Genomic DNA, 26,655 nt, shown 5'->3' with positions numbered 1-26,655 from the left:
AGAACAGATCACTCAAGACGATGGGCAAGCTGGGCAGTGTAAAAGGATAGATCCAAATGGGAACAGGAGTGCGAGTAGTCAGAAAGGAAAGTGGGTGCTCCAGTGTTAAGGCAGAAGAGGTTAAGTTGGTTAAGGAGGTCAGCCAACAGGGCACCTCTCTGACAGGTCCTGGGAGAACCCCAAATGGGTTGATGTGCATTAAAGTCACCGAATAGCAAAAATGGGGGGAGGTAGCTGCCCAACAAGATGAAGGAAGTCTTGCCCTGGTGACATCGAATGACTGAGACACATATATGGTACAGAGGGAAAAAGTCAGCTGGGGAAGAAAAAGGCGAACTGCAACAGCTTGAAGACAGGTAGTCAGGGAGATGGGTTGACTATGAATGTCATCCGTACGAGCAGCATGACACCCCCATGAGATGGAATGCCGAACTCAGGGGGAAGGGCAAAACGAATCGATAAGTAATGTGAAAGCTCAAAGTGGTCGTGAGGGTGCAATTTTGTTTCCTGAAGGCAGAGTACAAGGGGATGATGTGATGTTAAATGCAGCCATAAATCCTCTTTGTGGGACCGAAGGCTGTGAATGTTTCATTTGAGGACAGTCATGATGAGGAAGAGATGTAGGGGTGTCAACTCGGCAGTCACCAAGGGACAGCCAGTGGAGAGTCGCTACTACAGGGCACAGAAGCAGGAGGATCCTGCTCCATGGGGTCCACAGAAGCATCTGTTTGCTTGTGCAGTCAGTCTGTGGAGTCCAACACTGAAAATCGGTTGGTGGTGGGCACTGGAAAGAGAGGCCGGCTGGGCTAAGGTACCACGTGCTGACACTGTTAAACAGGATCTTTGAGTTGGAGAAGGAGAAGACTGTTTGCCTTTGGTGGACTTCTTCAAGCTTTTCTCTAACCGGACAGTCTAGGGTGTTGTTTGGCTGGAGGGACGGAGAAAGTCTTCACAGGAGTACTCCTTCTGTCCTTTCCTGCCTACTGGTTGTGTAGCTGGTGGCTTCGCACATTGAGACGGGAGGATGGCAATGCTAGCTTGACACTGGGAGATTTCACAAACTCGGAGCTGAATTTGAGGTCACACATCTGCGTGGCCATGTGCTTCACAGAGCGAGGAGCAACAAAAACAGAACTATATGAGCCAGAAGGGAGAACACAGGGTTTGCGACTAGCCAGTAACTTGTTAGCTACTGAGTAAGGCACTTTTTCCTTTAACCGAACCTCTTTGACAGCCCGCTCATCAAGATGCACGGGACAATCCCAAGAGGCGGCGGAATGGCTGCTATTGCAGTTGATTCATCGGGGAGGAGGAGGTGGAAAATCGCCCTTGTGTGCATCCCTACCACAGGTTACACATTTGGCTGGGCGTCGACAACACATCTAGTGTGGTTGAAATGATGATACTAGTAGCAGTGCATAGAGTTCGGAATGTACAGCCGGACTGTGATAATTTCATTGCCTGCTTTGATCTTCGACGGCAGCACCACACTATCAAAGATGAGGAAAAGAGTGTGTGTGGGCACTAAGGAGGAATCTACCTTTTACATTGCATGATGAACGGCAATGACGGCCTGATCAGAGAGGTAAGACTAGATTTCAGCCTCAGTTAGACCGTCGAGCATCCTGGTGTAAATTACACCACCGGAAGAATTCAAAGGTCTATGGGCCTCTACACGAACAGCATAGCCGTGGAGAAGCGATGCAGTAAGCAGTTGTGCTTGAAAATCCGAAAGCAAAGTGCCATTCTGTAAACGAGAGCAGGATTTCACAGGGTCAGCAATTGCATCAACACCTTTCTGAATAATATACCCTGGCGAAGGACTGACCATCTTCAGTACACGAGACCATAAGGAACCATGGTGCAGCAGGAAGGGTCTTCAAATAATTAGCCTCATTACATTTATGTTTCATAGATGTTGATTGGGAAGATGATTGACTCATTGCGAGAAAATCCCTCATGATTGCCAGTGTCTCCGACGGCGCACTCCTTCCAACTGGGGGCTCCCTTCATAACGGGCCCACCCATCTTAGGTGATTGTTCACACCTTAGGGCATACTTCCCGACCATCTGATAGAGGGACCAATCGGCAATTAGGGAAAGTTGCAGCTCAGGCAATCACCCCTGTACCAGGGGGTACATGCAAACCCTATCTGTCGACCCAGGGCTGGGAGTTACCCATTATCCAGTCACGTGTTATACTTCAGATGTGTGGGCTGGCCTTCAGGAGGGCACAGGGAGGAAGAAGAAAAAGGGGAACCCCAAACGCCGAAGCAGAGGAACGAGAGGAGAAGGGAACCGAAGAAAGGACAAGCGAGTGAAAAACAAAGGTGAGACAGTTCTTACGTCAGCGACAGACAATGCAGAACATTTCCAATAACATCATAGACATGTTCCACAAGGGAGGGGAAAAGATTGGCAGGAGCTTGGAAGGGAAAAAACGCTGCAAAGGCAGGGGCACTGTGGTAGCCAATCATGAACCCGCCAAAGAGTGGCAAGCTACCTGCGGGGATGCTCACACAGCGAGGGAAAATTTAAGTAACTGAACACTACTTATGGACTTTATTTTTGATGGTTTTTATATTGATACAGATTACCAGAGGGAAGAATCCAACAGCTAAGTTCATAACTAAGTGTGGAGGATTAATGTTTTATTCGATTTCCATCCTTATAAACATTATCATAAAAAATAATTGTGCGCAGATTAAATTGATGACTGATTCAAGTTAACTGTACAAATAAAGTGCAAATTCCCCTTTTTAGCTCCATTGAATCATGACTTAAAGCTTGAAGTGAACTTTTACTTTAGGGAAACCAAGCATTTCTGAAGTTTATTAGCATCTTAACTCTATTGAGGGCCAGTATTAGCATCTTAACTCTATTGAGGGCCAGTGAATGTTCTTATAATGAAACTGTTCACCCCCACAGTAACTTTGTCAGCGAGGTGGCGTAATGGCAAGACACAGACTTGCATTCGGAAGAACACAGTCTGAATTCCCCATCCGTGCATACAAATTTTACACGATACCCATAAAACTTTTTAGAGAAATGTCAGGATAGTTCTTCTAAGGGGCACAGTCAACTTCCTTCACCAAACTAAGCCTGTGCTCCAACTCTAATGAATTCACTGTCAATGGGCCATCAAATTCATACTCCTTCCTTTGGGGCGATTGTAACAGCTCACCTATGAGGTGGATCCACATATCGATTCGCGCTCCTCCAGCAGGAAGTGCTCTGCTATGCACTTTGCACGATCTGACGAATGCCGATGTACCACTACTGACCAAAAAGTTGTCCAGTGCTCTATTGTTAAAGCAGAAACACTGTAAAAAGCACTGTGAACACCGGACATATCAGCATTAAATACGACTGTGCACTGGAGTAACACTGCTATTTCAAGGAACTTGCACTTCTGTCATGGACGTTCCAAACATACACACTGCCTACCAAAAAAAGTGAAGCACCCACAAGTGGAGGAGGAAATGAAACGAAACTCCACTGGTTGAGAGGGTACACGATGTTTCAGTGATTGTAAAATCTAATCAAATTTACAAACAACTTGGCAGTATGAGCCCACTTGTCAGTAGGGTGTTGCATCCTCTCTGTCCTGGATGCACACAGCAATTCAGTACGAAAGGGTGTCAAAGCCGTTTTATCCTCTTCTGAGGCAAGCTGACCTACAACTGTAGTTACTCGTCCTCGCTATCGCTATCCTCAACACACGTACTGGGCCGGAGTTGGTGCCCGAGCTGGTCCTACATGTGCTCTATCGGAGACAGATCTCTTGACCCTGTTAGCCGTGGGAGTACCTCAACATCACGAAGACAGTTTATAGAGACACGTTCCATGTGTGGAAGAGCTGTGTCCTACAGAATAAGGTTGCCCTGCCATACTCTCTGACGTCAGTCACCCGGGGCAGTGCACCACTGAAATGTGTCGCTGAAAGCAATGCGACTCCATTTGTCAGTATGTACTTCCTAGTCACAGCATCATTCCAAATGCAGCCATCTGTGTTGTGGCATTAACGGAATCCTACACACGGGTAGTACTTACCTCGTATGGTAGCCGATAGTCTCCGACCGGTGGTGCGGGATAACACAGAATGTAGCATCTAGTCTGTTAGTTGGATGAGAGGTGCAAATATAAAGGGTCACGTTCGGTGAGCAATGCGGCAATCCTCCCTCGCGACGGGTAAACCCGGTTGACCGGGACTTCGACAAGTATGCCTGCCCTCAAAATTCCCATGCAGTCAACATCGAGCTACTGTCTGTATGGTGAGAAAATTGTCAATTGATCCTAAATAATGAAAAGTGTGAAGTCATCCACACGAGTGTTAAAAGGAACCCGTTAAATTTCTGTTACACGATAAATCAGTCAAATTTAAAGCCCGTTTACAATTACAATTATGAACAACTTAAATCAGAAAGAAACATAGAAAATGTTGTTGGGAACTAAAGACTGTTTTATTGGCAGAACATGTAGAAAACGCCGCAGACTACTGAAGGGACTGCCTACACCACATATGTCTGTCCTTTTTTGTAGTACCGCTGTGAGGTATCTGATCCATAACAGACATGATTAACAGAGTACATTGAGAGAGTACGTATACATATATTTTGTATACACAGACCTACATAGGGAGAAATGATAGTCTCAATAAAATAAGGGAAATCAGAGCTTGCATGGATAGATATAGGTGTTTGTTTTTCTGCACGCTGTTTGAGACTGGAATAATAGAGAATTACTGTAAGGTGGTTCGATGACCACTATGCCGAGCATCTAATTGCGATTTGCAGAGTAGCCATTTGCTGTCACATCCAAATGCCACACAAATCTGAATATTACAAGATTTGACAAGCCAGCCACAGAAAATTGCAACTCTATTCATTTACATAACTCCAACAGATGTTTACACTTATGAAGTTACACTGCCGTCTGACGATGTCTTCTGGGTGCTTCACTTTTTTGGTCAGGCTTTAAATTGCTGCTACATCAAGAAACCGCTCACTTAAACTTGACTGGCCTAACCTCTTTAACTTATTTATTTTCGAGAGCATATGTTTGTGTTGTTAGTGAAGGTAAAGCCTCATACCATTTCCCTCTGAGAATGACTCAGCGGCTCTACGGGTGGAGACCAACAGCATCGCTAGAACAGGTAAAATGCATTGCTCTGTGACATCTCGTCTGTCTCGTTTAACAGTATATGCAATGTTCAAACAATACATAGATGGATTCACAATTTCAATAGATGTACGCTAATGCAATTCAAATGCTTTGAACACCACAACTGTGGCAATCTCATTGAGTATTTATCAAGACCGACTACAATGTGTTTCTCCTTATGAAAAATTAGTATGCTAATAGAAGCCTTCTCTCTCTCTAACCTTTTGTTTAAAATATGGCAAATATATATCAACTTCAACTTCATGTTAAACACTGAAACAGTAATAATGATTCTGCAGTCACATGAGATTTTCAACAGTGGTTTCTCTCTTCAGAGATTATACTTGTGGCTTACCTGTGCACATATATTTATTCGCAATGGTGGAGAAACATCACCAGGCACAATCTCTGGTGTGTAGATTCCATGGCCATTAACAGGTGGACTTCCAGGTTTCGGGTAGCTGAGATAACCGGATTCTTTTGGAGGCACATTACCACCAGCTATCTGCATGGCTGGACAATCCCTAAGAATGGAAAAGAAAATTACTGAAGCAGGTGAAGCATTTCAGTCCAGGAGAGTTTATAATTTTGCAGAAATATCACATACATAAACCATACACTACACAGAAACTACATCCCAGCAGGCAGCCAGAGATATATAAAATTTAAAAAAAAATGAATTTAATATTAAAACAGTGAAACAAACTGGAAAAAATACTCTGATTAAACGGAAGTTTCAAAACTTAGCAAACGGAACATTATACACCTGGGTGCCCGTTATAGGAATCTGGATACTTTTACGACAACGTCACTGCTGAGATAAAAAGAATATATTTTTCTGGCATTGGTGCTACTAGGTTCACACTTTTAGTGATTTTTTAAAATATGCCATCTGCCTGTGTAGTTTTAAAAGTAGCCATACAATTCATTTTTGAATGCATAATTGTTATGCTCTCTAATGAAGACGTCAACAAGGAAGGGCATTAAATCAATTGAATCTTGCACTAATGTGCCATCCCTATGCTTCAAACGTTACAATTTGAAGGCTGTACAGGCCATAATCAGAATGCCAATCAGGCAAAAACGCCACAATTATTGAGCCAATCGTCCCACTGCCACACCAGGTTGAAGGTACATATTTGGTAAAGCACTGTGTTCTGCTACATGAAGTCCATAAGCTGTCTGTTGGACAAACAGATCCGACAGGAATTTTGACCCCTCAAAGACTTTTTTAAAGGACCGCACGCATGATATGCTCGTGGGGAGCAAACAGTACTATAAGATGGGTGACCAAGTGTCTCCAACTTTAGTCTCCCAGTTGAGACTTGCCTTCCACAGTAACTAGCATCTTGTGTCGAATCATGACCCGCATGGCACTTGGCGCACCATTCCACAACGGTAGTGTTTGACCAACATGCTGCCCCATACACCTTCTTCATTATCTGATGGATGTCTAATGATGTTTGTCCTTCAGCAGGAAAGAAAGCAATAACAGCATGTTGGTCCATCTTGGATGCACTTAGTAATATCACTGTAGTATGCATTTCGCATTTACCACGTGCACACATGAAAGACAAGAATGCCCTAGACTGCCAGAAGTTTTCCGAAGTGATTTCCCTGGTTTCAAGATAAGTTTTAGCATTTTTTCCTGACAAATTTTGAGATCAAGGATAAGTAAACACGTAATTTGGAAAAAATAATAATAAAAATAAAAAAGTGTAAGGACTTCTGTATTTACGAATGTGTTATAAACCCTCTAATTTTGAATGAACAGCAAGTTGTCCCCTTTACAGGATTTATGATCTGAAGGGAAAGTAAACGAAAGTCATTTTTAGATGAATTTATGTTTTTATTAACTTTGCAGTCACAGCAACTCCGTAATTGCTGACCCTAAATCAGAAAAAAAAATAATAATAATGAGAAAAAATTTTACTCAAGAATTTTTCTTCTGCTACTGTTAGCTTCCTTTTTTAGTTTTTTATTCCACTTTTAAATACACAGATGGTGAACATTACATTGTAGAACACTCACATAAAAGGCTACAAAAATATCAGTCCTCTTCAAACGCAAAGCAAATATTGACACACATCTGTATGCCTAAGATGTATGCTTAAAAACACAAATTTATCAAAGCACAGAATTAATGTATGTACAGAAAATTTTACTTGGCTAAAATTGTTTTTCATATAATAGCTGTGACAGTGACATATTAAGAAATCATAACTTAAAAGAAACTTTTATGGCAGAACCCAGTATTTAATTACAATTAATCACTCCAAAATCTCATACACCACATTGAATACTTTGACTTTAAGGTATTCATATTAAGACCATGTGATAGTGCTTTCAAAGATAAAACATATTTTGTGTGGAATCAAACATTTTAACATATGTGATGGTATGAAATCATCACACAAACTGTTTGAATCCCAGTGCAAGAACTTGATATTAACAGAAAACTATACCAGAGATTAAAATCAATAACAAATTTGAAGTTTGTCAAAACTGGTTTTATATCTGAAGCACAGTCAATCTTACGATTAAATGAAATCCCTATCAGAAGTTTTGCCTTTTCATTAGGTGTTACAATATGTGAAACTTCAGTAATTTTCAGCACATTAGGTGACACTATCAGTCCTTTTAAGTAAAATTCACACAAATTTTAAGCTGTGAGAAAACACACTGCATGTGTAAAATGCACAAGGGATTCAGGCATTATATTCAGTCTTAAATGATAGAGAGTGTATTTTTACACAGCTCCAGTCCCAATAATTGCCATCTGGGACAGTAGCAAATTGGATAATTATACACAAGTGCTAAAGTAATCTAACAAGACACACACAAAAATAATAACAGCACATTTCTTGATCCTTTGTATACAAGGGTTATCACATATTTCATTAGATAAAGTCATCGCAAATTTAAAATTTCTACTTGAATTAACTTTCAGCCAACACTGAATGCTACTTGTCCAACATCGTATACAATGTATCTGAAAAGTTATTAAGAAAGAAAATAATTTTTAACTGAAAAGTTATTAAGAAAGAAAATAATTTTTAACTGAAAAGTTATTAAGAAAGAAAATAAGAATTTTTAACAACAATTCAAATCATAACTACAGTAGACATCCTTTTAACACATAGCTGGAAATGGCAACTCACCGGTGCATTAACAATATTGAGTTACTACTATCTCTTTTTTAAATTTTGTCTCAAACCATATAAGTAATTTTTCAAACGATGGGCTGAAGACAAATATTGCAGCAGAGATGGCATCAAAAACTCTTCTTTATAATACATATTTCTTTCAACAGAGGATTATCAGTTGTCACACGCCCTCCTGCAAATGTCTGTTGGATCAGGACACAAACCTACACTGCTGCATAGAACACTCAACTGAATTTGGAAAACTGAAGTAGCTATTGACAGACTTCAGCAACGATGTGGGTAATGAAGGGTTCATCCCGATAATGGTTGTGAGGCTCCTTCACAACTGATGGAAATGGAGTAACAAATATTTTAAGATAGATGGCTTGAAATACTTTTTGGCATCAGTTTACATCACACTAATTTCTTTATGAATTTTCTTTTCTTTGTGTGCAGACTATGTATGAAACATTAGCTGCCTGGCAATATTTCCCTGAATTAGCATAGACTGTAATGGACCGTCTGCTACAGTCAAGATTCTAGGACTGAATATTACAAGGGGGTTCAGAAAAATGGACACAAACCAGAACATATGACAAGCCTGGCAAACTGAACATAAAAATGTTCACAGAGGTCTTTTCAGTCACCTTCTTCACTAGATTTCATACTTTGGTAACACTTTCATCCTACCATACAAGATCTATGAACTTTCCTGGCAAGATAAAGCATCAGACCAGACAAACATAAAAGAAATATATTCTATAATATAACATTAAAGTTTAAGAAATAAAAACAGTACTGAAGTACATTTAGTGACTGCCATGTAACAATACTCTGAATTCTGTCAAACATACATTTCAAATTGAACAATGGGAAATCCAGGATGGAATGTAGCAATATTATGAAATGGAAAGTTGATGGTGTTGATCTACGTAGGCAGAGATGCGTTCAACCCATTACATGCAGTCTCCCATCCTTCATCAAACACACCAACCACTTTCTTGAACACCTGGAATCCTTACCCAATCTGTTACCCCCAGAAACCATCCTTGTAACCATTGATGCCACTTCCTTCTACACAAATATTCCGCACGTCCAGGGCCTCGCTGCGATGAAGCACTTCCTTTCACGCCGATCACCTGCCACCCTGCCTAAAACCTCTTTCCTCATTACCTTAGCCAGCTTCATCCTGACTCACAACTTCTTCACTTTCGAAGGCCAGACATTCCAACAATTAAAGGGAACAGCCATGGTTAGCAAGATGGCCCCCTCGTACGCCAACCTATTTATGGGTCGCTTAGAGGAAGCCTTCTTGGTTCCCCAGGCCTGCCAACCCAAAACTTGGTACAGATTTATTGATGACATCTTCATGATCTGGACTCACAATGAAGAAGAACTCCAGAATTTCCTCTCCAACCTCAACTCCTTTGATTCCATCAGATTCACCTGGTCCTACTCAAAATCCCATGCCACTTTCCTTGACGTCAACCTCCATCTGTCCAATGGCCAGCTTCACACATCTGTCCACATCAAACCCACCAACAAGCAACAGTATCCCCATTATGACAGCTGCCACCCATTCCACACCAAACGATCCCTTCCCTACAACCTAGGTCTTCGTGGCAAATGAATCTGCTCCAGTCCGGAATCCCTGAACCATTACACCAACAACCTAAAGACAGCTTTCACATCCCGCAACTACCCTCCCGACCTGGTACAGAAGCAAATTACCAGAGCCACTTCCTCATCCCCTCTAACCCAGAATCCCCCACAGAAAAACCCCAAAAGTGCCCCACTTGTGACAGGATACTTTCCGGACTGGATCGGACTCTGAATGTGGCTCTCCAGCAGGGATACAACTTCCTCAAATCCTGCCCTGAAATGAGATCCATCCTTCATGAAATCCTCCCCACTCCACCAAGAGTGTCTTTCCGCCGTCCACCTAACCTTCGTAACCTCTTGGTTCATCCCTATGAAATCCCCAAACCACCTTCCCTACCCTCTGGCTCCTACCCTTGTAACTGCCCCCGGTGTAAAACCTGTCCCACGCACCCTCCCACCACCACCTACTCCAGTCCTGTAACCTGGAAGGTGTACACGATCAAAGGCAGAGCCACGTGTGAAATCACCCACGCGATATACCAACTGACCTGCCTACACTGTGAAGCTTTCTATGTGGGAATGACCAGCAACAAACTGTCCATTTGCAAGAATGGACACAGGCAGACAGTGTTTGTTGGTAATGGGGATCACCCTGTGGCTGAACATGCCTTGGCGCACGGCCAGCACATCTTGGCACAGTGTTACACCGTCCGGGTTATCTGGATACTTCCCACTAACACCAACCTGTCAGAACTCCGGAGATGGGAACTTGCCCTTCAGTATATCCTCCCTTCCTGTTACCCACCAGGCCTCAACCTCCGCTAATTTCAAGTTGCCGCCACTCGTACCTCACCTGTCATTCAACAACATCTTTGCCTCTGTACTTCCACCTCGACTGACATATCTGCCCAAACCTTTGCCTTTACAAATGTCTGCTTGTGTCTGTGTACATGCGGATGTGTGTGTGCGCGCGCACTAGTGTATACCTGTCCTTTTTCCCCCCCTAAGGTAAGTCTTTCTGCTCCCGGGATTGGAATGACTCCTTACCCTCTCCCTTAAAACCCACATCCTTTAGTCTTTCCCTCTCCTTCCCACTTTCCTGATGAAGCAAACATTGGTTGCGAAAGCTTGAATTTTGTGTGCATGTTTGTGTGTGTATCAACATGCCATCGCTTTCGTTTGATATGAGAGAGAGAGAGAGAGAGAGAGAGAGAGAGAGAGAGAGAGAGAGAGAGAGAGAGAGAGAGGATTTTTTGGAGGAACTTGTAGCACTGTGTAGTGGAGAAACAAAACACTATTTCAGAATATGGTTTTGGGTTTCTTTTGACAAAAAATTAAACTTATATTTAACGGTAAACATAATATAAGTAAAATAGAGTACCTCCAGTGGGGTCACAGGTTCCTTTCATTGTCGTAATACATCACATGTGTACTGTCATATTTTGTAAACAAATATAGTGTTTGGAAACTACTGGGTGCAAGGATCATATAGCAGAAGAGAAAACATTATCACAAAGTACGAAGAATAAACATTGTAACAAGATTATTACAGCATAAATTTTAAAGGATCTCCAATTATATTCACATACAACCCATGCAAGTGACCACATGATATGATTGCACAATGGCAAAAAATGCAAGGGAACCCTCAGCTTGATTCACTTTTAAAGATTCCGTTATGGTTTTGACTGGTATTTTTCTTTAGTGTGCTGCAGCTGTTTTTTCTTTTTTGTGCCACTATGGCTTATATGTCAGCATAAGGTACAAACAACATACTACAACAAAACTTGCTAGATGCTCTTGTCATCACCAAAAATTCTTTCTGATCAGTTTACAAATTTACTACCGCACAGCCATTCAGCACAACATTTCTGGACTTACTGTGTCTTTACTTTACCCATGTTTAGTGCTAAAACAATATCCAGTTGTGTAAAAAATACCACATAAACACTGGCATGATATATATGTACACTGCAAGCAGCTGCAGATTTATTAATACCAGAATGCATAACAATACAGTAATGACGACAGAATACCGTATATTATAAATGTTTAGGTGATATCAATTCAAGAACTAATAGATGTTAATAAATAGTGTTATTTTCTGCAAGATGAATGGATCAAGTGATTTTACTGTAACACCACCACAATATTTTTAAAACCTACTATGATGCTCACTAGTCACTAGACAGGTACCAAAACCACTAACTTGGCAGCACTGGCACAGTGACAACACACAAATGCAAGTCCAAACAGAGCACAAAACTGAACAAGTATACATTCTAAAAAATGTGCAGGAAAGAGCACAGAGTACACGTTGCACATGACTTTCTTGCCACTAGCCAAGCAGCTGCTGACGAGAGGTGAGCAGGCATGAGTGATGGTTTGTTTGGACGTGATTCTCAGAGACTGTAGATGCAGCGGCCGGAGATGGTGGGCATATGTGCACGAAATGTGTGTGACTAACTGTGTGATGTTTGTGTGTGCTCTTGTCTTCTGACAAAGGCTATGGCCGGATATTTAGCTGTGAGAGTGTGAATGTCTTTTCTACATGCCTGTCTGCGGCTGGGTGATCATCTTTACGGTGAGTTGCTACCTGTCCTCATTATTAACAAGTCTCTCAGTATTAGCACAAGTTATCTGTTGCATGAACTGATTACCACAGAAACAAATTCTGATAAGCACATCGATTAAAAAAGACTAATAAGCAAAGGACTTTCCACAATTAGCCAAAAACAAAACTGATGGGTTTTTCAGAACGACTATCTTAGGGTTTATGATCCAGGGTGTATACGTGGACAAAAAAATTCCAGATTTCCCGGTTAAAAACAAACTTCTCCTGGATGAAATTACGTATAAAGCAGGTGAAAATACATCCGTGTTAAGCAACAGTATACTTTCCCTCGGAGCTGTAAAACCTATCAGTCCTTTGAATCGTAAAAGTCTCATACTGGCGTAGGACATCCCGGCACTTTAGGAAACAAATCTGGGAAAAACAATGTGTCTGGAAAAAAAGTTTGATGCGAGACAATATGCACACAGTTTATTTTCGTACTGCGAAAGTATATATATACAAATTCCACAAATTACAGCATGGTAGCTTCCTGAGCACTAAAATAGAGATTGCGCTGAGCGATGCGCTTTTGCCAGTCAGTCATAGCTCATGTCACGTGATCTTGCCAGCGAATGACCGCAGTTATTCAGAGCACAAGGCCTACGAGAAACACAGGCTGCGGCATGTACGTTATGAAGGTAGGTTGAGCTCTCTCAACTTAGCAAAGTGCATTTCTACACTGGTTAACTCATACGCAGATGTGTATGTACGAAGGAGAATTGCATCGTCTATTGGAATCCATTATTATGGAAACTAACCTTTGTTAGCCCTACAATCATAGGAAGTCCGTAGGCCTACTACTAGGCACTAATTTGGCAATTAAAATCATGCCAAAATGATTTTCAGTTGCGTAAGGCACCACATCTTCAATGAACGGGGAACTGTTATGAAAAAGAGACAAAATCCTATAACCAAGCTATTATACCATTTCTATCAAGAATTTATTTCAAATTTTGTTGTACGAATAGTAATCAGTAATATTTCATAATAACGGATTCCAGTACAAGATGCAATTTTCATTAGTATGCACGCACCCAGTTGCAAGTTGACAGATTTAGAAATGCATTTTACCCGCTGAGTTAAGCGAACGAGTGAGCTCAGGCCATTCTTTGTAATGTACACGCCGTGGCCTTCTTTCTCATGGGCCTAGTTCAGAGTATAAGACATGTTATGTAATCAACCACTAGCAGCATCGTTGTTAAGTAGCGCGACCATACGGAGACGAAAGGTTAATGGTTTAAAGTAATGTAAGTACAGTATAACTTCACGAAAAGCTGAACTTTCACATATAATATTGGGCATTAACAATGGTTTGCTGTTTTTTCTTGGAGGGCATGGTTAGGCAGGAACCTAAGATTGCTTCGGAAACTAAACTGCAGTATTTGATGTATTTCTTACTTCTACTTTCGTATTACGCAAACATACACTTCAAATGCTGAAGTGAATCAAAGATCTGTCCAAAACGCGTTGTTTTTTGCTGGATTTCGTTTCCTAAAGTGCTTGGAAGTATAAAACCCACAACCTTTCCATAAGCCATTCTCCAATAACACAATTTATGTAGTTTTCATTTCGTGATCATGGTTGCAGCAATTTAGGAGAACCTTTACAAAGTAAAGTTCATACTTAGCCGTAGACGGTGTCATGTTTTCTCAAAGAGTGATGCAACAACTTTTACATTGCTTTTTTCAAAACTCCGAATATACTGTACAACATTTAAACACCCACTGATGTAAGGCTGCGAGCACTCACAGCAAGGTCTAGGGATCTTTGAAAGCATTCTGCGTTCTGCCTGACTGGGACTGGAGTGGCAATGAAGGATGGGACAGATTAGGAGCAGTCACCATGGTGTCAGCTGGTCAATGCAAAGCGATCCAGTGACTGGATGAACTGGGAAGAGAGATCGCGGCGAGCTGAGATGGGGAGGTGAGGCGACCAAGCCAGCAATCAATCACACGAAAGACGAGCCATCGCTTTCAGCAGCTAACATCGTTACATGCCTGCTCAAAATCCCAATACCGTGAAACACCATAATACAGCCCCTGTTAGCACGATTAAATACAAATACAACAGTTGCCGTTTATACATCCAATGCCAAAAAATATAACTTGGCATATGTCAAGAGAGACAAAAAAAAAGGTCGAGACAGTATTATAGGAAAATACTAGATGTCAGGGAAGTGGTAAACAATAACATTACGTAAGTTGGTCAATAATTTAAGAAGGAAAGTTTGGAGCAAGAGTTTTGAAAAACGAGTTTATTGAAACGAGTAGCTTGTTCTTCAGATGATCACGGACTACCATGTAGCTAGCACGGTTCGGGTTATTTTTGTGCTCTGTCTTTGCAACAAACATTCAAAGATATGGAAGCAGTTACTAGAGCATATTCCGCAACATCTACGTTCTCCAGCCATTGGATCACACAAAACTCCAAGGGCAACCGTTCTGATTCTGTGGTCCAAATATACAGAGCTACTCTGGCATGGAAATCCTTAAATAGGTTTCGCAAGGCATGTACAAACTGAATTATCATCCAGAGTGTTTCCTTTACTGCGGACTTTATTAGTAGAAAAATATGGAGGGGCTTGCAAGTACATCAAAGAACAGCAAAAAGCATAATGTGAAGACAATAATAATAGCTGAAGAGCTGTTTATTATAGTAGAAAAATATGGAGGGGCTTGCAAGTACATCAAAGAACAGCAAAAAGCATAATGTGAAGACAATAATAATAGCTGAAGAGCTGTTTATTATAGTAGAAAAATATGGAGGGGCTTGCAAGTACATCAAAGAACAGCAAAAAGCATAATGTGAAGACAACAATAATAGCTGAAGAGCTGTTTATTATGTTTCTAGGTACGGACAGATACATAAAAAGCAACATTATCAATATACTGGATGTCAAGTAAAACCATATTTTTAACTTAAGCGGGTAAATCATTCCTCTACAAGTAATACAACATGTACGCTGGTACAGAATCTAGGCTTTCAATTAAAATCTGTGTATGTACAACAGAAGGTCTACCAAGTCCAAAGTACTTTGGAAATTGCCATACAGTAGAGCGCCTCAGCTGTACAGTAACTGGGAGGCCAAGTCGTTTGTAACCGGCAGACTTCATAACTTAGAAATCATGGATGGGAGACGAGAGCAAGTAACCAACAGCAGCAGGGGAGGTGGGGGAGGGGGGGGGGGGGTCTAGCCTCATGGTAAGGAATAAGCTAGAACGAAAGGGTGGTGAAGCCTTCAGCACTTTGAGCACGGTGGCCTTAATATCTTTCGTCTTTATAACTGTGGTGCTGTACTGTACATGTAAAATTAGCTACTCTCTTGCAACAGATTACTGGAGTAAGACTGGTTGATAAGTCTTGCCATTCATAGTTTCTTAAAGGGTCAACAAACACAGCACTACTAATAATTTCGTGATTTATGCTAATTGGTGCTTGGCAGAGACAAGTGTTGTCAAGCGTGCATCGCTTGCTTTTCAAATCACACAGTCTGTCAGCAGTCAGTGGGCTCAGGAATACCTGTTGAATTCAGTTCTGCGCACGTGCGGGGCAAAGTTTTATAAACTGACAAGGTAGGTAACACTCATTGTGTCTTATTTCATTATGCGTAATAACGAGGCGCAGCTTTATTTACATCCAAAGTTCCTCTTTCTTCAATAAAGGTTACCCACCAACAATTACTGCGACTACGCCATGGCGATTGGCTTTCAGGATAGCTGGCTTTCGGGTCCAGCATTCAAGGACTGGTTGGTGAAAGTACCCACAGACCTTTATAGTGCTAAATGTGGATTATGTCCAGGCACCCCCATTAACATCCGTACTATGGGAAGATTGGCTCTTACAATTCACATGACAAAATCCAAGAAGCACGTCGTGAAAGCAGCTGCCATGAGAAGCACAGCAAGTTTGTACGTCTACACCCGACCGGCAGCGACCACTTCAGCCCAGCAGACAGATTCTGCTCCCACTACCACATCTGCGGACTCAGCTGGGTCAACAACAGTGGCATTGGCCGCTGGAATTGTTACACCTCCGCACAAGTACATCACTGCAATGTCAAAACCCAGGGATAAACAGAGGAATTGATCGGATGACAAAGGACGAAGTAACAAAAGCGGAAATATTGTGGTGTTTGGAGTGCATCGTTTCACACAAGTCACTGCGTAGTTCTGTGAACAACGTGTTACTTTTCCCCGCAATGTTCCCCGACAGTGAAGTGGCCAAGAGCACGCATTTACAAAAGGACAAAATTGGTTATATCGTGCAATACTGACTAGCTCCTTTCTTTGAGACTGAAATTAAAGCTGACCACGTAAACGCATCACGAACTGTTGTTTTGACGAATCCTTGAACAAGGTGTGCAAAACAATCCAGATGGACATTTTAGTGCATGATTGGAACATTTAAAAAAATAAAAATCTCGTGTGCATCCGTTACTATGCATAGGCTTTTCTAGGCAGTTCGACGGCAGCTAAGCTACTCGAGTCCTTCAAGAAAAACATGAAGGCAATGAAAAAGCTTTTACAAGTATCAATGGACGGCCCTAATGTCAACCTCGCTTTCTTAAAGCAACTTAAATGTATGAAAGAAATCGAAGGAGTAGACACCGTTTTATTGGAAATTGGAACATGTAGGCTTCATGTTGTTCACAGCGCCTAGGATTCTCGGTGAACAAAGAGTGCCTCTTCGAGAATATGAGGGAACAATCTGTAGTGAGCACAAGACTGGTGTACGACGCAGTCAAGACACGGCGGAGTGCAATGAGTGCTTATAACAAAGTCCCTTATACACTCTGTAAGTAACTGACGAGATCAATATGCTGAAGACCTCAAAAATAGAAATGACGAGTTATTCAGGAAAAAGGATCATGACTAAAAGGAAGATTGTTGACACAGAAATAAGACAGCTTAAAGAGAAGAAGGCAAAACTTGAGGGGACCACTCAAAATGCTCAGATAGAGCGAGAATCTATTACAGAACGAATCAATGCTCTCGCACACAGCTCCAAATGAGTTACTCTCCAAAGTCAATTCATAAATTACAGTATTTGTTGTTAAACATGGTACTTATTTCTAAATTATTTGTTGTATTGTCTAATAATAATTAAAATGTTTTTAAAACAAGTGAATATGATAGCAGTTTAAAATAAATAATGCGAACTCCCACAAATGTTTAAATATACATTTCACACAATACCTTTTGTGATTCAAAAATGTTTGAAAAATAAACCAAATTTAAGAAATTAAATATTAAAATAAAGAAATTAAATATTAAAATAAAGAAATTAAATATTAAAATAAAGAAATTAAATATTAAAATAAAGAAATTAAATATTAAAATAAAGAAATTAAATATTAAAATAAAGAAATTAAATATTAAAATAAAGACAGGAGGTAAAAATTTAGCAACACAAAAATCCGAAAAGAAAAGACTGTAAAAATGCACAAAATATTTTAGAGAAAAAAAATCTCTTATTATTCTAAAACAAAATAAAGTAACTGAAGGTCTTTTAACAACGATTAAACTGCAAGCTTTTGTATTTAAATAAAAACAATAATAAAAATCAGAAAAACTGAGGAATGGAAGGGGTAAAAAAAAAAAAAAACAGCCTCGTCCTTGCTGAAAGCAAATTTTAGAGCAGGGAATATAGTAGCTGCATTTGATACAGGTTTTCACTCTAAAACTGGACTAATTTCGTACGAGAGCAAGGTACGGATGTCCTGCTACCTGTCGCCTGACTGGTGCTGCCTTCTGTTGTCTATTTATAGGTTTAGTTAAAAAGAAGCAGTAGTGAACATTAGAGCTGTTCGGAGACAAAGAGACAATTCACCGGCAAAAAAGTAGAAAAGAAGCGAACTGGTATTGCCATTGATTGCGTAATTTATCTATGAAAGAACAACATTAAATATAAAAACTAACTTGAAGGTCGGTCTTTTTTTTTAGCGTGTGTTACACTAAGCCATATCAAACACAAATGCGCCGGTAAAATTTTAAATAGCGGCATAAATGACTTATCTTCTGGGCCCGAAATTTTTCAAATGGCTGATCCTCAAGTGTTACATTTTGAATGAGAGTTATAACACCCTGTGATTTAAGAAATTCACTGCACATTCTCACACATAACATAATTCATCTTGTGTGGAAATTTACTTTGAAAGTAACACTTCTCAAGCCACTATTCATAATATTTTCCAGTGATCTGTTAGAAATGTGACTTCACACACATCAAATGCACATTATTTGTTACCAACGTACTGCATAATATTCAGCCTAAAGCCTTTGACACTTTTCGGTGTAAAGCCTTTGACACTTTTCGGTGTAGGTAAACTTGTGCGTGCACTGTGTAAATGACTCGTTTTCTATGCAACTACAGTTTAATTTTTGTGTTATTCTCTGTGTTATGTTTCATTGCTGCAGTATTATTCAGCAGTACTGGGCTAAAGTTCTTTGTCAACATATCAGTTCTTACACGTCAAACCTAAAAAAATTTTATCGAAAAACTAAAACAAGTAAAAATCCCGAAATTCTAAAAAATTCCCGGGTTTTTCCCAGATCTCCCGGGACGTATACACCCTTTGATCGTAAGTCAAAAATCAGGAGCAATAATGGAATAATTGGGAAGTGGGAGAAAAAGCTGAAAATCTGGAGTCTACCGCCTAAATCAGGAGAGTTGGCTGGTATGTACCATCAGGGTTGTTAATAGATGGATACATCTGGTTTCAGAATGCACATTCAATGAAGAAAGTATTAATGAAATCAACCCCCTTGTCTAAAGAGGAAGCAGGAAGCATAAAAACATCGGGAAAGCACGGTGTTGAGGCATACCTTGCCGATCCTCCCTCTTCGCTGAAAAACCAGTGGCAAGTTTCCATAATGGAAGCCAAAGGTTACATCAAGCTGCGCAAGGTATGTCAGAAAGGCCACAGACTTCTGGTCGCTTTTCAGCGCCACTCTGTTGGTGAGATTTCCCAACTCACCTGCCATTACTGTTCTCCTCGCTTAGGTTTTAAAGCATTATTGGAATAACCCTTTTAATGGTCTAACACACATCACTAAAATGGCAAGGTGAAAAAACAATGCAGTTATTGAAAATAAAATCCCCTTAAGGTCAGTGAGATGATGTGCAGCCTTTAAGAGTCTATCAGTATTATGAAAAGGATAGTTGCTACTCACTGTATAGCTGAGATACAGAGTTGCAGATAGGCACAACAAAAAGACTGTTGGGAAGTGAATTTTTCGGGCAACAAAGCCTTTGTTAAAAATAGTCAAAACACACACACACACACACACACACACACACACACCTGGAGCTAGACACTCGCAAGCACACTTTCCAACAGTCTTTTGTGGTGCCTATCTGCGACTCAGCATCTCCGCTATACAGTGAGTAGTAACTACCCTTTTCATAATATTGTTCTATTCATGCTGGATTTTCCACCGTTTTCTTTTGCCTTTAACAGTCTATGCATCACTTAACACTCTTCGCACTTCATTTACCGCGGACTGACAAAAAAGACTAATGTCCGTTGTATTCTTAACTGCTCCGATTGCCTTCGAGTGCTTAGCTCCTTCCCCATGGCTGAGAGTGAAAGACTTTCAGAAATACTGTGCAATATGCCTGGAATTCTGACACCTTGTGGGCCCTGATGTCCTCAAACCTCCAACCATTCAGGATTGAATTTCGCACTGGTTGGTTTCACCCTGATATACTACTAGAACACTGTGAGAGGTGCCACATGATTGAGGATAGAAAATTGTTTGTTGACAACACTTCGGCAAAAATTAAAGCTGGTACACCTTCGAAGGCAAGATACCACGCAAAAAACGGATTTTCCTGATGAGCCACTGATATTTCCATCAGATTCTTTGATACATGCAGCCTTTGGCTGTGTGTTTGCAGAGGCCTGACCTCGAGACTGTACTCACAGAATGCAAGGATAAAATATTCACAGCGACCCTCAGGCCTCATAAATAAGAAGTCCGAGTTATCGGAACGAGATTTTGCTAAATGGTAACACAGAAATATATAAGTATTTTTCTACATGATAAGCTTGTGGAATTTTTTATCTACCGCATTATACGAATAACTGTAGACTTACGTAATGGAATGAAGAGCAATTTTTTGAAGTCTCTGATAGCAGCTGAAATGAGAATTAGTGTGACTTTGTAACAAGGCATGTTCAGCAATTACACATTTGTTCTTATATCAAAGATATGATTTTTCATAAACTTTTGACCTGAACTGACCACATTTCCTCATATAATGAACCACTGTTTCAGGATTCTGTCACAACTGCATGTGCATTAGGATGTTAGCAGGGTGACATCATGGAAACTCCACTTTGTTTCACCAAAGGAAGTAAATTTTAACAAGGAAACAAGAGAAATGTAGCTATTACTCGAAATTCGCCACTTCTGTTTGAGTGGTTTTCAAGATACAGCATGTTCTAGTTGATACAAATACAATGAAGGGGCTGAACCAATGACAGTATCGAAAAATATACAATTATACTGAGAAGGGGACCTCCCCATCGCACCCCCCTCAGACTTCGTTATAAGTTGGCACAGTGGATAGGCCTTGAAAAACTGAACACAGATCAATCGAGAAAACAGGAAGAAGTTGTGTGGAACTATGGAAAAAAAAAAAAAAAAAAAAAAAAAAAAAAAAAAAAAAAAAAAAAAAAAAAAAAAGCAAAATATACATACTGAGTAGTCCATGGCAAGATAGGCAACTTCAACGACAGTATGAGCTCAGGAGCGCCGTGGTCCCGTGGTTAACGTGAGCAGCTGCGGAGCGAGAGGTCCTTGGTTCAAGTCTTCCCTCGAGTGAAAAGTTTAATTTTTTATTTTCAGACGATTATTGTCTGACAAACTCTTATGTTTTCATCACTTTTTGGGCGTGATTATCACATACACAAGAAAACCTATATCAGGCAAGGTAGAAGAATCTTTTTACCCATTCGCCAAGTGTGCAAGCTAGGTGGGTCGACAACATATTGCTGTCATGTGATGCACATGCCATCACCAGTGTCATATTGACTATATCACACACGTTTTCCTGTGGAGGAATCTGTTGACCTATGACCTTGCGATCAAATGTTTTCGGTCCCCATTGGAGAAGCACGTCCTTACGTCTACTAATCGCACAGTTTTGCGGTGCGGTCGCAAAACACACACACACTAAACTTATTACAGTGAAAAGAGACGTCAATGAACGAACGGACAGATCATAACTACGCGAAAATATAAAATTTAAAATTTTCACTCGAGGGAAGACTTGAACCAAGGACACCTCGTTCCGCAGCTGTTCACTCAAACCATGGGACCACGGCGCTCCTGTGGTCACATGGTCCTCGATGTTGCTTATCTTACACATGGGCTACTCAGTTTGTATATTTTGCTTATTTTTTTCATAGTTCCGCACAACTTCTTCCTGTTTTCTCGATTGATCTGTGTTCAGTTTTTCAAGGCCTGTCCACTGTGCCAACGTAAAACTAAATCTGAGGGGGGTGCGATGGGGAGGTTCCCTTGTGAGAAATACCTTGCTTATGAAAACTGACACATGAACATTACACAAACAAGAATATAAAACAGAGCGTACAAAGAGATGACAGAAAAATTTCTTGACCGTATTCAAACTGTGGACCACAGACACAAAATTTGAAAGGAAGTTTCAGGGGAGGGGCGCATTTATGTGACCACACTGAACGTAGCTGCTTTATAATAACTGAAGGTATTTTAAAGCCATCTTTGCAGCTACAGTACAAGAAACAATAGTGCAAAACGAGGAAAAACTCTAAAAACTTCCAAGCAGATGGCGTTTTCTGAGAAGAGCAAAAATCTTAAGTACTAACATCAACATATTTTGTAACAAAATGTTCTTAGATGGAGAAAGTAAGCCAAATGGTGTGTGTGTGTGTGTGTGTGTGTGTGTGTGTGTGTGTGTGTGTGTGTTTCCATTTAGACCACCTGTTTATTTCAATAAAAACTAAACGCAATTGTGGACAAAAGTATGCATCTCCTTGGATTCGAAAGAAAGATTTAAAACACCTTCAGTGATTTCAGAAATAACATCAGGAAAAGTAGCCCTCTTGAAAGAAGTGTATAAGGTACGGAAGAGTTATATAAACCAACACTATACATGTAACCAATAAAGTGTTGGTTCTACTATGTTTGTTATTGTTGGTTATAACCCAATGTGTTATATCTATTGTTTTACACTTCATACTTCCTAATATATAAACTACTTTTGACGTGCCAAAATGTACTAGAATAAATAAAATGTCTATAAAACACCACACTGTGCAACATACTTGCAGTGGGAAAGTAGCAATTCCTGAGGTCCATGGATAACCCACAAAAATCAGCCGCATTACGACATGTACAAATAGGCACGGCCTGCAGACAAATTGGTGAAACTAGATCCGATGGGCAGGGCCTATGCATTAGTGGGATATAATGGGCTTCAGATTGGCAGGCCCGATCCGTTGAGGGATAACAGCAGAAATGACCTGTGATTTTGTCCCGGCGCAGAAATCCACTCGTATGGCATGTCACACACAGCATGTTGATGAAATGAGACTGCGGTAATCAATCCACGCAACAGATAACTTGTGCTAATACTGTGAGTCTCAATAATAATGAGGACTGGTAGCAACTCATTGTAAAGATGATCACTGAGCGGCAGACAGGCATGTAGAAAAGATATTCACACTCTCACAGCTAAATATCTGGCCATGGTCTCTGTCAAAAGACGAGAGCACACACAAACATCACACAATCAATCACACACAACTAGTGCACATATGCCCGCCATCTCCGGCCACTGCATTTACAGTCTCTGAGAATCAGGTCCAAATAAACCATCACTCACACCTCCTTGCCTCTCGTCAACAGCTGCTAGGCTAGGCTAGTGCCAAGAAATGATGGCAGCACTGGCTACAAGCTGAGGGGAGTGGCGTGAAGAAGAGGAGCATCAAAATGGTGGAGTAGGGAAGTGGTGAATGTACTTAGCTGCACCTGGCCAGCAGCGATGCATGACATCACAGTAAACTAATCATTTCACCTACTGAGACAGAAGCGAGATTCTTTTTAATTTCCCTGATACATTTGAAATTCCCCGATTTCCAGAACATGGGGCAACCTGATGACATACTAATCCCTTGCCTACATATTGGTGCTTGTATACTGGCATCAGAGTCACACTACATTAAGCTGCAGCAATGCCCTCAAATGGAAACTTTTTGATTGTCCCTTATATTATACTCAAAACCCCTTATAAACTGTTTGGCATTTTCTAGTTTTTTATTCTAAGAAAAGGAAAGTACACAGAATCACTCCATACAGGACCATAGAATGTTAAGTATAAACAATTACCAAGCTTATTTAACTGTCCCAATGCATTTCATTTTTATTTTTTATCTTGACACCACAGTATGATGGTACCACAAGGCTCTTTTTTGGCCCTAAAATATTAGAAGGGATTTTCATTTTTATTTATTTTTCTTCCGGTTACTGAGTGTTCAGTCTTAATTAATCCTAATACCTTTCTTCTGTAGTGAGGCAAGGTATCCATCTGGTACACCTACAGTTCTGTATTTACACCTCTACTTAGCACACTGGAAGTAGAACACACAAATCTGATCATCTCACAAGTTTTGACACTTATCCAATGTTTGTTTCCTTGGTAATGCGATGGAAATGCACTGTTTGAAATATAATTGTGTATCACCTACTTCACAGATATGCTTTTATCTATGTCAAATAACCATCTGAAGTCTGTCAAAGTGACTGCATAACATCTTACTCATTTCTTCCCCATCCACTTGCTGTTGATATTGGGACAGTTCACCATCATTATTCAGTATTAATTTTTCCAATGCTTATCTCTTCCTCAATTTCCTTGTTTGTTTCCCTCCTCTACTCTGCAACTTCTTGTTAATTTCATCCCTATGTAATCTATTATCTGTGTGTATATGGTGGCCAATGAGGATTTTTCTTTTTTCGTCTCCCACAAACTTCAACTGACATGAACATGGGTGTAACTGCTGACTTTAAGAGCTATAGCAATCTACGAGGTGAAATATGACAAAAATGATGAAGCTATCCTTACACAGTCTGTAATTCACAAATTGCTCCTTATTCATGACACAAAAGTTTGCTGCACATTCCTAGGCTCTATGGCAGAGAGATGGTGAAGAAGAACAAGCCAGACTCTTATTTGTCAGGAGATATTGTCATGTAACAGTATTTTAAATCAACAGACTCACCGTAGTTCCCACTGATTATATGTCAGCTCTATCCAACAACATGCCCCAATTTGATGCTTACAAATACATTATTTTCAAACAAAAAATTACATCATTGAAATTGTTATTTTCCTTTTAAAAGTAAAAAAAATGCACATTAAATAATTATGCTCATGAAGCAAAATTACATAGCATTACTTTTAGTTTTATAGAGTCATGTCAAATTGTTCTGAGACAAGTGTTTGCAAACATTAACCTTGGGTAGTCATGTCATATGTTTTTGTGGAATATGTAAAATTTATGTTTTTAATTTAATGTGAAGTCAAGAATCGCAACATTAGAATCACGAGAGATACAAGGGTGACATTTTACAATTAACTGCTCAATGTATAAAGCTGGTTTCTTGTTCTAATATAATCAGACCCCATTAGCCTAATCCTATTCTGAAACATGCCATACTTTACAGATTCTAAATGAACAGAAAAATCATTATTTGCAATCTACAGGAGAGTGTGTACTGACATTAAGTGACATATTAAGGGCCAGTAACAGCCATCAGCATAAACACTCGGAATGCCCTGATGCCGTAAAAACGAATTTCCAATATTCAGACGAATAATTTACCCATTTTGGTAGCACTGCCTATAGTCCTTGGCGTATGGAACGTGATTGACAGGCCATCTTGGCTGATGATTTGGCCTGGGTACATGGTTGGCACTGACATGACGAGGATATTGTGATGAACTCCTGAGAGGAGGCACACGGCTGTTAGGATTCATCTGTGAACAATGATAAAATTAATCACTATTATGGAAATATTCTACTATTGATTAGATTGTTTGTTATATCACTATATGAATAATAGTAATTGTAATAGTAGTGGTGGTAGTGGTAGTAGTAGTAGTAGTAGTAACTAAGTCAAAGTTCCACTTGTTGTGCTATACAAAAACACCCAACTTTGCCTTGAAGGCTGCCAAATGTTGCAGTAATTATTTACCATTCGTCGTCGTATATAACAGTTATATTAGCCACCGTTCGAGAAAGTATCACTGAAATTGTAACAGATCTATGTCCGGTTGTAGTTCAAGAATGGTAAACCTTCAAAATTTCTCACAAAAATCGAACAAAAACATCGATTGTTACAAACGGAAGCTTTTCCGATTTTCGTCACGCTAGCAAGTGTAAAGTGACATTAAATGGACATACGGGAGAATCTATAATTCATCTACCCTATTGGGAAGTAATGCTCCAGTCGGAACAAATGTAAAACCTACGCAATTAAAGACAGTAAAAAACTACACTGGAGCATGCAATTATTATATATAGAATGCCTACCGGAGAAAAGGTTTCCTGCCTAGGACTGCAGCCTGTTATCTAGTGAACAATTAAGTACTGTATCAACAGTTTCTTGTATTAACATTACCCGAGGATGTCACCTTTGCTGCAGGGTATGATTAACTTTAGTTTTCATCAGGCATAGCAGTTTCTGGCAGTGGACAAATTCTGACGATTATTCAGAACCTTTGACTGTAATTATTTTGTCAGCAAGTTCTTGCAACCTTACAACGCGTATGATGCGAGAAAGATCAGTCGTCACTACGTGGCATCTCGTACAAATATTCCGCGAAAGTTAGCACTGCATCCGTCGTCCGTATCTGCGCATACATAACGCATAGACGAGGGGGGCCAAGTCAGGCATGCAGTGCGCTATCGACCAGGAGCGGGGCTGGCGGTCGGAGGGGGACTGCTCTCGCCCGCACATGTATACGTCGGTTTATGGTATCGCAGCACACGCGAACGTCGAGGTGGCATTCCAACCCAGGCGCGTAGTCCGCGAACGAATATCACTGCGACGCACACACACAAAAAACACTGATCGTTTA

General features: G+C 40.4%; 1 protein-coding gene across 1 annotated transcript in view; it reads right to left on the bottom strand.

The window, feature by feature from the left end:
• LOC126417067 (RING finger protein 44-like) overlaps window positions 1-26,401 on the bottom strand; it is a 115,314-nt gene extending 88,913 nt beyond the window's left edge. The window contains exons 1-3 of the mRNA XM_050084960.1: window positions 26,196-26,401; window positions 25,397-25,551; window positions 5,519-5,687 (exon numbers count right to left, since the gene is read on the bottom strand). Of these exons, the coding sequence (XP_049940917.1) occupies window positions 5,519-5,687; window positions 25,397-25,551 (324 nt within the window). The 5' untranslated portion in view covers window positions 26,196-26,401. The remainder of the gene's footprint in view (window positions 1-5,518; window positions 5,688-25,396; window positions 25,552-26,195) is intronic.
• Window positions 26,402-26,655: the final 254 nt, after the last annotated feature.

Source organism: Schistocerca serialis, chromosome 8 (assembly GCF_023864345.2).
Source record: "Schistocerca serialis cubense isolate TAMUIC-IGC-003099 chromosome 8, iqSchSeri2.2, whole genome shotgun sequence".
Lineage (NCBI taxonomy): Eukaryota > Metazoa > Arthropoda > Insecta > Orthoptera > Acrididae > Schistocerca > Schistocerca serialis.
This window is presented reverse-complemented; position numbering and strand designations above follow the sequence as displayed.